This window comes from Corylus avellana, chromosome 4 (assembly GCF_965113065.1).
Source record: "Corylus avellana chromosome 4, dhCorAvel1.hap1.2, whole genome shotgun sequence".
NCBI lineage: Eukaryota > Viridiplantae > Streptophyta > Magnoliopsida > Fagales > Betulaceae > Corylus > Corylus avellana.
In genome coordinates this window covers 23,947,882-23,961,120 of record NC_142493.1, presented here as the reverse complement: position 1 = coordinate 23,961,120, position 13,239 = coordinate 23,947,882, and the positions used below count along the sequence as shown (strand labels likewise).

General features: G+C 33.7%; 1 protein-coding gene across 1 annotated transcript; it reads left to right on the top strand.

Annotated features, from left to right (window-relative positions):
* Nucleotides 1-651: 651 nt before the first annotated feature.
* LOC132180009 (3-ketoacyl-CoA synthase 20-like) lies at nucleotides 652-4,497 on the top strand. Its single transcript, XM_059592844.2, has 2 exons — nucleotides 652-1,456; nucleotides 3,553-4,497. Exons 1-2 carry the CDS (start codon nucleotides 716-718, stop codon nucleotides 4,345-4,347), a joined length of 1,536 nt encoding a protein of 511 aa, XP_059448827.2. The 5' UTR covers nucleotides 652-715; the 3' UTR covers nucleotides 4,348-4,497.
* The last annotated feature ends 8,742 nt before the right edge of the window (nucleotides 4,498-13,239 follow it).

Below are 13,239 nucleotides of genomic sequence, written 5' to 3'. Positions count from 1 at the left end.
AGCAGCAAATGCTTTAATTTATATGTCATTCATTTTCTTATGTTTAAGAAAAATTTAAAAAAAATCACAAAAATCTACTCGCATCAAATTTTTTACATTTAACCAACTCTCAAGGGTTGCTACGGTGTTTCCCAATATATAGGGAACCAAAAGATGTTCTCTATACATTATTTTAATATAAATATTTCTCTTTCATCTCTCATCTTGATCTTTTTGTCTTTAATTATGAATTGTGTTGGGATTTTGTGAAAAAAATTGAGGGTAGGTAGGAAATTTGTATTTTGTAAAGAAATAATATTTTAATGGTATAAGAAAATGTAAGAAAAATCATTGTGAATATATTTCATAGGGAAACAAAAAGTAGTTTTGTATTCTAAAAGGAAACTCATGCTAGTGTGCTAGTGCTCTAACTACCCAATGGTTTAGGGAACTTATAGTGTATGGTTATTAATTTGTATTCTCGCTCTCTCACTCTCTCTCTCTAACTACCCAATGGTTTAGGGAACTTATAGGGTATGGTTATTAATCTGTACTCTCTCTCTCTCTCGCTCGCTCTCTCTCTCATTTTGCAACTTCAACCCAAACTATATATATAGCTACATACCGGCCCCCCCGTTTAGGCTCTCACACTTCTTTTACGTTCGTCTTTGTTCTCTTTTCTCTTGTTCTGCCTTCTGGGTACTATTGCTCATTCTTTTATACATATTGATCAACTATGGTAGATGAGAAGAAACAGAACCCGGAGACTGAGAGAATGAAAAATAACCTCGAATATGCGAAGCTTGTGTACCACTACTTAATCTCCAACGCCATGTACTTCTTGCTCGTGCCGCTTCTTGGCATGACTTTAGCTCATCTTTCAACATTCACCCTCCGAGATTTCGTCAAGCTATGGCAAACCCTAGAGTTTGATCTTGTTTCGGTTGTTTCGGTGACCCTATGCTCAAGCCTGTTTGTTTTCCTGGGCAGCCTTTACTTCACGAATCGCCCAAGAAAAGTTTACTTGGTAAACTTTGCGTGTTACAAGCCTGGAACGGAGTATATGTGCACAAGGGAGATTTTCATTCAAACGGTTCGTAATAGTGGGTGTTTCTCAGAGGAAAACTTAGCCTTTCAAAAGAAGATTTTGGAAAGGTCCGGGTTGGGCCAGAAGACCTACTTGCCGGAGACACTCAAGAGGGTCCCGGAAAAATGGCCGTGCATGGCGGATGCAAGGAAGGAGGCTGAGTCTGTGCTGTTCGGAGCCATTGATGAGCTCTTGGAAAAGACCCGAGTGAAGACTAAAGATATAGGGATTCTTGTGGTTAACTGTGGCGCCTTCAGTCCAACCCCGTCCCTCTCCGCCATGATTGTGAATCACTACAAGCTCAGGGGGAACATTTTAACCTACAATCTTGGTGGCATGGGTTGCAGTGCTGGGATTATTTCTATAGACCTTGCTAAAAAGTTACTAGAGGTAATTGGTCTCAATAGAGAAATGTTAGGATTCAATAAGTTTCTTATATTTGGTTCATATTCCTTTATAATCAACCATTGAATTTGTAGACTTATGTAGATCCTACATAAGTCAATAGTGGACTCCACAAATTTAATGATTATTTATAAAAGAATATGAGCCAAATATGATAAATTTATTGACCTCTATCATTTCTCGCCTCAATATTACCTTTTTCTTAGTTAATTAATTGCCATGTAGATGCATATCCATGTGTTTTATGTTATAGCACATACTAATTTTCACGTAAAGCCACCTCAGTCAGGTTGCAGCGGCCGCGCATCTACCCTTATTGGGATTATGGTGGCCATGTGGTTACTCTTAACATGGTGTGATTTTTTTACAAAAAAAATATATTTTATGTTTTGAGTTGTTTGTTAATGATTTTGAGAGAAGTATGTTTTTTTTATTTTGAAAACATAAAAGTGTTTTCAAAATATTTCCAAAATCACACATATTTTAAATTTTATTTTCTTAAAACCCTCCAATGTAAGAAGCACTTTTGGACTTTTATTATGGAATAAATCTTTGAGTCCGAGTAGCGTTCTTATCTCTCCTACAAATTGAGAGGAAGCCAAAAAAAGCCAAAGTCACCGGAGGAGGAGGGAACACTAGTTTTGGTTTTCCCTCCTCCTCCCCTTTTTATTTCTCTTTCCTTTTCCCTTTTCTAAGTTTCTCTCTTTTGAGAGAACTCCTTTCTCTCTAGCTCTTGCGAGGCTTTATCTATCATACGTTGTTGACGATTTATCCCCGATCCTTAAAAAAAAATGCAGCCATCGTCTCCCTCCACGCCAGTCGCCTTCTCCACCACGTTCCCAGCCAAATCTATGATTTTTTTAAGATGGGTTTTTTAAAAATCATATCTTCATTTCTCCGCCAATTCCAGCCTGCAACGCGCCATGCCACTACCCTCACTGGTGACCCAGCTTCCTGGCGCCATCATCCGTGCCTCCCCCCAACATCCACGCACCGAAGCGCTGAACACACGCTTCTGCGTGTGGATCTAGCGCACTAACGCATGGCCCTCACAAGTTGCTCAGCATCCCCACATGGCTCTCCTCGGCCTCACCCTCTGCCGAAGTTGTTGTTTTCTGAGTTATTTCTATATTTTTCTATGTATTTTTGTTGTTCACATGTTAATCCGAACTATTTGGACTTCAAACTATTTGTCTATGTTGGAGATCCTCTTCCGCTGTTTTTGCTCTTCTTAGACTATTCGGTTTCCTTGGAAGCCGGATTAGATCTAAGTTGCCATCCCTTAGTCAGTTCGTCTCCTTGAAAGTCGGATTAGATCTAAGTTTATAGGTGCTCTTTTACTCTCAATGGTTTTATCCATTATAATGGGCCGCAGCTGTCAAAAGTTGTATTTCCAAGTGACTTCCACCTTCCTGGATCTTCAGGGCTTTGAGGTGTTTGTAGTCTATCGTGGGGAGAAGGATCCTCTCCATTTCATTTGAAATGGAGGGAATCCATTTAGTTGCTTTAAGATCACATTTTTGTCCAAATAAAAAACAAGAAACCCAAAAATGACAAAATTGCTCCATAAAAATAACTAACTTATTCCTCTCCATTTCATTTGAAATGGAAAGAATCCAAGTCCCTATCTTGGTTGGGTTATGTTCTCTTATGTTTCCCTTTTCGTGTATTTCTGCATGTGTAACTTGTTTTGTCATTTGCAATGAAGTTGTACTTAAAAAAATAATAATAATAAATAAATTAGTTTTAAAAAAAAATTATTTTCTTACTAATGCACAGTAGTGTATTCTGATTAACTTCATGGGTATGTAAGCAAGGAAAATTTTGAAATTAAAGAATTGATAGCAACAACTATTTATCTTGAAATAAAATAAAAGTGATGTGTATGCCAAACTATGAAAATGTTAGATGTTGTTTTGGTTTTATATGAATATTACTTGACCAATTTTTTTTTTTTAAAAAAATAATATTCACGTAAAAGTAGAAGAACACGCTTAGCTAGTCATCGTTAATTGTAGTGTAGAGGAGTTGCTTATTCATAAATATAACCAAACCCTTTGACTTTTCATTGTATTTACTAGGCGCAACCCAACTCCTATGCCTTAATAGCGAGTACCGAGAACACGACTCTCAACTGTTACTACGGAAACGATCGGTCAATGCTAGTCTCAAATTGCCTCTTCCGCATGGGTGCGGCGGCCATCCTCCTATCCAACCGATCCTCTGATCGTCGTCGCTCGAAGTATGAGCTCGTGCACACCGTGCGTACCCACAAGGGCGCCGATGATAAGTTCTACAAGTGTGTCTTTCAAAGAGAGGATGACGAAGGGAAAGTTGGTTGCTCGCTCTCAAAGGACATAATGGAAGCCGCTGGAGAAGTCCTCAAAACCAACATCATCACACTCGGGCCATTAGTCCTTCCCATGTCGGAAAAGCTTCTATTTTTGGCATCTTTGGTGGGAAGGAAAATCTTTAAGATGAAGATGAAAGCCTATGTTCCAGATTTTAAGCTGGCTTTCAACCACTTTTGCATTCATGCAGGAGGGAGAGCAGTGCTAGATGCTCTAGAGAAGAACCTTGAGCTCACAGACTGGCATATGGAACCCTCAAGAATGACTCTTTATAGGTTCGGAAATACTTCTAGCAGTTCTTTGTGGTATGAATTGGCTTACTTAGAGGCCAAGGGGAGGATTAGGAAGGGTGATCGGACGTGGCAGATTGCTTTCGGTTCGGGATTCAAGTGTAACAGTGCTGTGTGGCGAGCACTAAAGACCATCGATCCAACTAAGGAGAAGAATCCTTGGACGGATGAGATTCACGAGTTTCCAGTTGATGTGCCGAAAATGGTATCTGTCAATGTTTCTAGAAAATTTTAATGCATTCAAGCGGGGGGAATATGTGTCTGTTAGTTCTGATTATAATCTACAACAATAATGCATGGCCAAATTGTGAGAGTTAGAGTAGTACGTGTAGCACTATATATGGTGCAGTTGTTATATTTCAATAAATTTTTATTATGAATGGTCGATCGTTTGATTTCAATAAGGAGCACTTTAATTATCTCCAACTATATATGGGCTAATTTGGACTTTCCTTGCAAGGTGGAACATTTCTTTGAATATCAGCAAACCAATGAAGGAGAGAAGCTTCCCATGGTTGCACTTGCTAGCTAATTAACAAACAGATCATCTAATTAACTCTGAAACGTTCATATATATATATATATATATATAGCAAGTAAAATTATATTGTGACAACAAGCACTACCCGGCCATATAGCATCTAATTAACCCTGTCTTTCATGACCAAACAAAGAGCATCGAAATCGACTACCATCTACAACTGTTTACAAAAGCACTTGCGCCTATGCAATTTTACCATTTCCTCATCAAGTTGCGTGTCTTTAATATCCATTAATAATCCAACTTGAATGGAAATATTGGGAAAAGTATACCCAATATGGAAAGAAGCAGCACACCAAACCAGGGATATCAGAAAAACCATCAAACACTGGCTGATGGCTGATGGCTGATGATCAGATTCTCATTTATGTAAATTCCTAAATTGATTCATAGAATTTGTGTATAAATGTTGAGTGTACGTAAATAATCAAATCATCATCAAGTAGAGTTCATCTTTTTACCTCTTTCAATCTCTATCTCTGACCTTTATATATATAGATCACATATATATATGCCAAACAAAACGCAACAATTTAAATTAAATTAACACTTTCAAGTATATCAACCCTTTAGAATCTACAAGTATCAACTATGTTCAAACTCCCATATTATAATTAATAAACTAGTGTTTTCTTCTAGCTATTTTGAATTAATTCTCAGCAAGATGATCCCATTGAATTAAAAACAAAAAAAACAAAAAACAGGCTGTCCTAGAATGGGTAGGAAAAACTTGTTACCAACTCTGAAAGAAGTCCCCCAATTGCTTATTATATATAGAGCATGTTAATTAACCCCAGAAATCAATCCAATTGGTAAGACTACTACTCAACCGTCAATGAGTAGGACAAACAACTAAACTTGAAGGTTCCCATAAAATTGACCACACCCAATAAAAAGAAACGAGTAAAGAGGGTTTCGTGTGTGTGGCGTAATTTTCTTGCCTACCATTGTCCAACTTTATTGTACGTGGCTCAAAATCTTATATCTTTCTTGCACGCTGCTGAATTACGTAGCTGCCAATTGATATTCTATATATTTTTATGGCATGTTAAATGAGTTTGCGACAACCCAATCGTACGGACGTGGTTGGTTCGAACAAAACAACAAAACCCGAACCGGAACCGGACTGGGTATGAGCTAAGATTGTTGGAAATTTGGTTGGAAGTTTAAGCATTTAATAGAGAGGGGCTGGTTGAGGGGCGTTTAATGAAGGATCTTATCATAATTGAAAGGTCAAACTTACCCTCGAAATTAGCGCATTCCTTATTTGACTCCTTTTTAAATGGGATGACTTAACTGAAAAGGTCAAACTTAGCCTTTACTTTTTGGTTGCATACCTGTCACCAGCCCCGATGACAAGTACCCCGTGTTAAGTTTCTATCGGCCCCGTTCACACGTGATTAAGAAATTCCACAAATTCCGCGCACTGTCTGCTTAATTACAGAAATGCCCTCCCCCCAAGGCTTTCCCTTATCCAAAAGAGAAATATATATATTTGACGAATTATTTCAGCTACTTGCTAAATTTATGGGTAGTCCATAAACAACAAAGTAATTAGGATATATTGAAGTGCTCAATTACTAGCATAAAAATAAAATGAAAATAGTGTTAGAATATATATATATATATATATATATATATATATATATATATATAAGAGCAAGATAAACCTTTGAACTCTTCCTTATCGGGAGTTGGTGTCCCTTGTTTTTGTGTTGGTCGCTTCTCTCTTTTGTGGAAGTGGCCTCTTGTGGGGTATAGTCCTATGCTATTGTGGTTCTTTTTTGAACTCATCCACTATCAGTAACTAAAGGCTGCAACCTTTGATTCAGGGTGGGGCTACCCTTCCTCCTGCTAATCCGGCCATTTCTGAACCTGTCTTTTCTCTCAATAAATTCTCAATATATATATAACATAATTTTAATTTTTAAGCTACCAATAGTTATTAAGGTTACCCTTTTCCCTCCTTTCTTCAATAGGCCATAATCACAAAAATAATAATTCTAGGAAAAACTACAATTACACTTCAATTTATTGCTTAATTTGTAATGTCTTTTTAGGCCCCATTTGGTTTGCGAAATAGACCCTTAGATTGGACTAGTTAACACTAGGTATAGCTAGTCCTTTGTTTGGTAACACTCTATTCATAAGAATAGTCTATTCCCATGGAACTACTAATCTCATACACATAGGGTTAGCTAAGCCACTAAAAAATAAGTGGTTTAGCTAATCATTTCCTGTGGTATTAAATTAATTGTGTAAATTGCCACAAAAAACCCCACTTGTGGGATTAAATTTCTCTCTCTCTCTCTCTCTCTCTCTCTATATATATATATATATATATATGTTTCTCTTTTCTCTGACTCTATATTTCGTTCTCTCTCTTTCTATTTTTTCTCTGATTCTTATGGTACAGTTTTTTTGCAAATACAAATGATTTTTTTTTTTTCTCTATGCCATCTCCCTTCTTTGTACCGTTTCTCCGTTTTGTTTTTTTTTTTTTTTTTATTTCTTTTGATTCTCTGTACCATTTCTCTCTGATTTTCTTCGCTCCGTTTCTCTGTTGTTTTTATTTATGTAACTTTTTTATTATTATTATGTTTCTCCGTATCTCTTTTTTCTCAGTTTTTTTTTTTTTTTTTACGGAGAAACAGAATCTGCAAGGTTTTTATAAAATACAATATATATATATATATATAATCTATTTTTTGATTTCTTTTGATTCTCTATACATTCTTCAACTACTTTTTTTTATATATAATAATTTTGTAGCATAATTGCAAAAAAAAAAAAAAAAAAAGGGCCACATACCTGACACAATTAAAAACAAAAAAGAAAAAAAAATATAGTAAAGTTGTTTATTTATTTATTTTTTAAAAAAATAAAAAAAAAAGAATTAATAATATAAATTGTATTTGTATTATAAGGGTATTTTAGGAAATTTGATCACAATATGATTTCATTTACCAACATATTGCATTGTACCAAACGAAAGAATAGGATTAAGTAGTCTATTACAGCATTATAACCAAACAAAGGAATATGAATAGCTAATATATTTCACACTCTTCTATTCTCAGTAGTAGTTAATCCTTTTCTAATGGACTAGACATTCCGCGAACCAAACGAGGCCTTAATCTTTTAATTAGTTTAATGTGTCATGCCAATCTATTAAAGGAGTTTTAATGTTCGCCTTTTATCTAAGCAGCGAGATGGTGATGTATTTTGGAAGACTATTTGCAGCTAAAATGTTTAATTGGAGAGCTTGTCAAAATCTTATACCTACCAAAGTGAATTTATTGCGAAGAATAGTTGTTCAAGATGCACAATGCCTAATTTGTGGGAGGGATGAAGAAATGGTCAAACACAATGTATCGAGTTGTCCATCAGCTCAGAATGTTTGGAGTTGTGGCCCAGAACAATTGCAAAAAGGCATTGGTGAGGCGCTTAATTTTTTTCATGTTGTAGAGGAGATGATGGCAAGATGTGAATTAGCAAAACTTTAGCTCATGGCAGTGATAGCACAGAAAATGTGGTTTTGGAAGGAATAATGTATGTAGTGAATGGGGGTGAATTCTCTCATCTATGTCAAGTATTCTGTGATGCTACTATCTCTCTTGATGAATTCCAAAGGGTAAACGAGAAGGAGCATGAAGTGTAGGGTCTCCCCCAACTAGACACACCTATTATTTGGAAGCAACCTCCCACGGGTATGTTTAAAATTAATTGGGATGTAGTTGTAGATAATGGGTGTGGAATAATAGGTATTGGGCTTATTGTATGAGATCATGAAGGTAGAGTTCTAGCAACATGTAGTTTGACACAAAAAAAAAAATTAGTTAACCCTACTGTTGAGGAAGCTCTAGCAGCATTATAGGTGACGGAATTTTGTAGGTAGATGAGTTTCTATGATGTTATTATGGAGGGAGATGCCCTCCAAATTGCTAATGCGGTAAAGCGAAGAACAAAAATTGGAGTAATTTCAGGCATATTGTAGCTAGTATTCAAAAACGTATGTATTTATTGAGATCATGCGGGATTGAATATGTTCAAAGGGACGCAAATTCAGTAGCTCAAGATTTAGCTAAAGAAGCCATTAAGCATGTCATAGATAGTGCTTGGATTGAGAAAACTCAAAATTGTATTTATAGTATTGTAATCAGGGAGCAAACTACTATACCCCTGGTTGATTTGTTATTCATCAATGAAAATTATATTTGTTCAATAAAAAAAATCTCAAAAAGGAAAAAAAAAAATGCACCTCAATTTAAAAAACAAAAAATAAATAAAAAAAAAACCCTACACTATGGGTATGAGGGTTTTCTTGAAAAAAAATTTTTGTTCTTTTGAGGGGTATTTTTTTCTTTTTGATAATTTTTAGAAGTAGTTGTCTTTTTAGAAGTCAAGTTGCGGGTTAAAAGACATAGTTTTGAGGGGTATTTTTTCTTTTGTTTCGGATTCGCAAGTTGCGGGTTAAAAGACAAAGTTTTCCTCCAAACTAGGTTAAAAGAATTTCTTTCAACCTAATCTATAAAAATGACATGTGTTTTTTTTTTTAATAACATGTGAGATACACATGAGTTTTTAATAAAATTTATTCTAACTTTGTCCCTACTATTAAAAAAACATGTGTATCTCACATGTTTAATGGATACATGTCACTTTTATAGACTATGTTTAAGAAAATTCATTCAAATCAATTTAAAGAAAAACTTTGTCATTTTAATTTAAACACCCCCCCCCCCCCCCCCCCATTACAACCTGTCTAAAAAAAAAAAAAAACTCATGCACGCTCAATAGTTTTTGAGGCATTAGACGGTAAATTGAAGTAGTATATAATTAGAAAAAATGTTAGGTGTTCTTCTAGCGTTCTTCTGGTATCTTTTTAACTGTGATGTACCTTTTAAAATTATTATTGAATTTGAGATTATCATTATTGACTTTAAATTTATTAGTGATTTTAAAAGTCACATGACAGTTAAGAGGACACTAAAAAAACACCTAACATTTTTCTATAATTAGTGATTAAATTATATTAGTTTGATTTTTTTTTTTTTTTTTTAGCATAATTTGGACCTTAAGTTGATGTTGACTAGCTTCTTTATCATAATTAAGGCCTTAGAAAGTTGTATTATTATTATTGAATTTGTCTTATTCCATTAGTGTGGGACACAGAATATCTAAGAATGAGTTGTAATGGAGGGGAGAAGATAGGGAAATTAGTAGGACGCCAGTATTGTATAGGGACACCCACCCATCTCCAAACAAAAGCATTAAATGAGATATATTGACCAATTTCTCATCCCATCAATGCATCTTCCAAACAGTCCCTTGTGATTAATTCTGTGAACGAAGCCGCATATACTTCATGGTGATCATCTTTTTCTAGCCATCTTTATATTTAGAAAAATCATTGAAACTATATAATATTCTTTAAAAAGCTAAGTTGCCAGATAACTATTCTTGGAGGAGGAGGGCGTTTCTTTCCTCCTCTCCTAACTCTTTCTTCCTTTTTTTTTTTTAACTGAATAATACAATGGTGAGTTTGCTGATGCTTAGGCTCCGCAATAGTTCTTGGTTGTCTTCTCTCTAGATTTGTTTTTAACAGCGATCTATGAGGTGAATTTTTTTTTTTTTTTTTTTTTCTATTTTTTGGGTTTTGATTTTCTTTAGTCATTTTTTAAGGGTTTGTTTATACGAAACCTTAAAAGTAACAATCTTAGATCTTGGTATGTCTTTTGTTTTCTCTCTGATTCTTTTCAGGGATCAAATACTAACCGATGATGAAAGAATTATCAGGCATAGGGAGCAATTGTTACTAACCATAGAGGAAGTGGAGGAGATTGCGTTTGGGAATGAACTTGTAGCAGAGATGAAAAAGTTAAGAAATCATTGTATAGTTAAGAAAGTTGTGATGAACTGGACAACAACCAAAGACGTGACTCGTCGAAATATGTTGCATATCTAGGAATTAATTCAGACGGTGACACTCAAAGAGTTAAACAAAGCATGAATCAAATTTAGATAGAAGAAATTTCTCACTATATCTATGACATTATTTTGTTAGAGAAACATGCTTTATTTTTATGAAATTAATAGAAAAGAAGCATTGTTATATTAAAAAAAAAAAAAAAAAATCTTCTCTTTTTAGCCATGCCTAGATTAAAGATTTTTAGCCGAGTTCTATCTCATGGGAACAGGATATCATCTTCGTACTTGAAATTGAAAGGAATATTTTATTTTAAATATTTAATAGTGTATGATGTAAGGTAATGAATATGTTAGAAAAGAATCATCTCTATTTTATTTGAAATTGAGAGTATCCAGTCACTATATTTTAGAGTGGTAAAATTGTCCACAAAATTAAAATAACAATTTTACCTCTCTAAAAAGATGCATGACAAAGACACAACTTTTTGGCACAACTTTGGCCCAACTTTTATCTTATTTTTTATTTTAAAAAAAAAATTCTGAAGCAATAACATTCTATGTGGTCCTTTTTTTATTTGGTTTTTTTTTTTTTTTTAAATGGTCATTATTATGAAGAAAAATACCCTTTTTTAAATTTTTTTTAAAAAATACCAAATAAAAAAAAGGACCACATAGGATGTTATTGCTTAAAAAAAAAAAATTTTTTTTTTTTTTTTTAAATGACCACATAAGGGAAAAGTTGGGCCAAAAAGTTGTGTCTTTATCATTTCTCCTCTAAAAAACATTAATAAGATATTCTCCATTTCATTTAGGATCCTATTCCAAATATATTGTCACATAATTTAAAGACTTTAAATGATGTGACGTCATTTATATCATTAAATACAATAATTAAGTTTGGAAGAAATTTGTGTCCTAAAATAAAATCTTGAGTGTAGATCGCATTCCAAATTCGCATTTCATGATCAGAAATTAATGTTATTGTATATAACAGTGTAGATTAAGCCATGTAATAGTGTGTAGTACCATTTACATCGTTAAATATAACAACATTAAATTATAACCATAAAATAATTAGACTATGATCTCCTACAATTTTTTTAAAATTGTAAATTATCAAATCACAAAATTTATGTCATTTTTTTACATCTAAACACTTGAAAAATGCAACTTATTAAACAATGGCTTGTTATAATTGATAATTAAGTATATTTTTATCATGTTATTGCTCTCTATGTTGTAAAAAAACTTTGAGCAAAAAATTATCTATTGGTTTTCTAAAGAATAAGTGTCTGTGCAAAAGTGAATAAGAAGCATTATCAAAGGAAAATTCTTTCTAGTTGACTCGATAACTTTTCACAATTTTAATGGGTGATATTTTTCAAGCGTTTCGATGTTAAAAACGGCCTAAATTTTACAATGTTGTGAGTGCACTTGTGAGTGTTGTGTCCTACATTGAGAAAATATAAAATAAAAAGAATGTTTAATATACCTAAGTGGACCTTAGCACATTAGCTTAGACTTTTGGGCTAGAGTTGTGTTCAATTATGTATATAAAAACTCCATAATCGCTTTATCTCCCAACAAATAGTATCAGAGCCATGGTTACCTTCCTAAGACAAGTGTCTGTATGCGTCGAGTTTAGAGTTGTGTCTTCATCCGCAATGATCTTGACGTGAGACACTCTTGAAAATGTAAAAAGACTCACAAGTAAAGGGGAGTTGGGTCACACTCACAAATGAGAGGGAGATTGTTGTTGGTACACTTGTAAGTGTTGTGTCCCACATTGAGAAAATATAAAATTAAAAAAAAAGTAATTAATATACCTAAGTGAACCTTAGCCCATTAGCTTAGGCTTTTGGGTTAGAATTGTATTCAATTATGTATGTTAATGTACTCCTGGTAAAAATTCCATAATCGTTTTATCTCCCAACATACAATTTAAGAATTTAATTGTAAGGATCTTAATCCGAAATAACTCATCTAAATTTCCTTCAAATAATGAGGTAGCATTGGGTTAACATATACAATATTAAATGCTATGAAATCTAATTTTTTGAAATAACGTATCATGTTCCCAGCATCTCCAGATTAGTTAAATGGCTCATAATAGCTACACTTAGTTATTTTGAGCCTTTTGTTTTTTTTTTTCTTTCCAGCAGATTAGCTCCAAAGTAGTTAAAGGGGACATTTTGCTGCCGTGAATAGTACCATTTTTCTATTCATTGCAACACACTAGATGACTATTTTATTATTTCTCAAGGATTACTTTTTATTCTCAATAAAAATAGTGTTAAAAAATAATATTTAAAAAAAGTAGACAGTTGAATAGATAATCTGTTGGAGCTTGTATTGAAAAACTAGTAGCTAAAATACAAAAAGGTAAATTTTGAATAGCTAAAATACATACTATTGCTGAAGATATGCATATAAAATTGGGACGGAGATTTTTTTCATTATATGGTCAGAATTTAAAGTTTGTGAATTTAACGGTGTATTTAAGTTTTTAAAAGATATAGCAACATTGACATCACATGCACCGTTAGATACACCTTAAATCTTAACTATAAATCATCTTCATTCATTTTATTTTTTATTTTTGAATCCCATCGATCTCCATTAATTATTAGTTTGAAATGAAAATAGTCCTTCCAT

Coding starts and splice junctions, on each gene's coding strand:
- LOC132180009 (XM_059592844.2), top strand. CDS start 716: ATGGTAGATGAGAAGAAACAGAACCCGGAGACTGAGAGAATGAAAAAT. Junction 1,457..3,552: donor TTGCTAAAAAGTTACTAGAG/GTAATTGGTCTC, acceptor TGTATTTACTAG/GCGCAACCCAACTCCTATGC.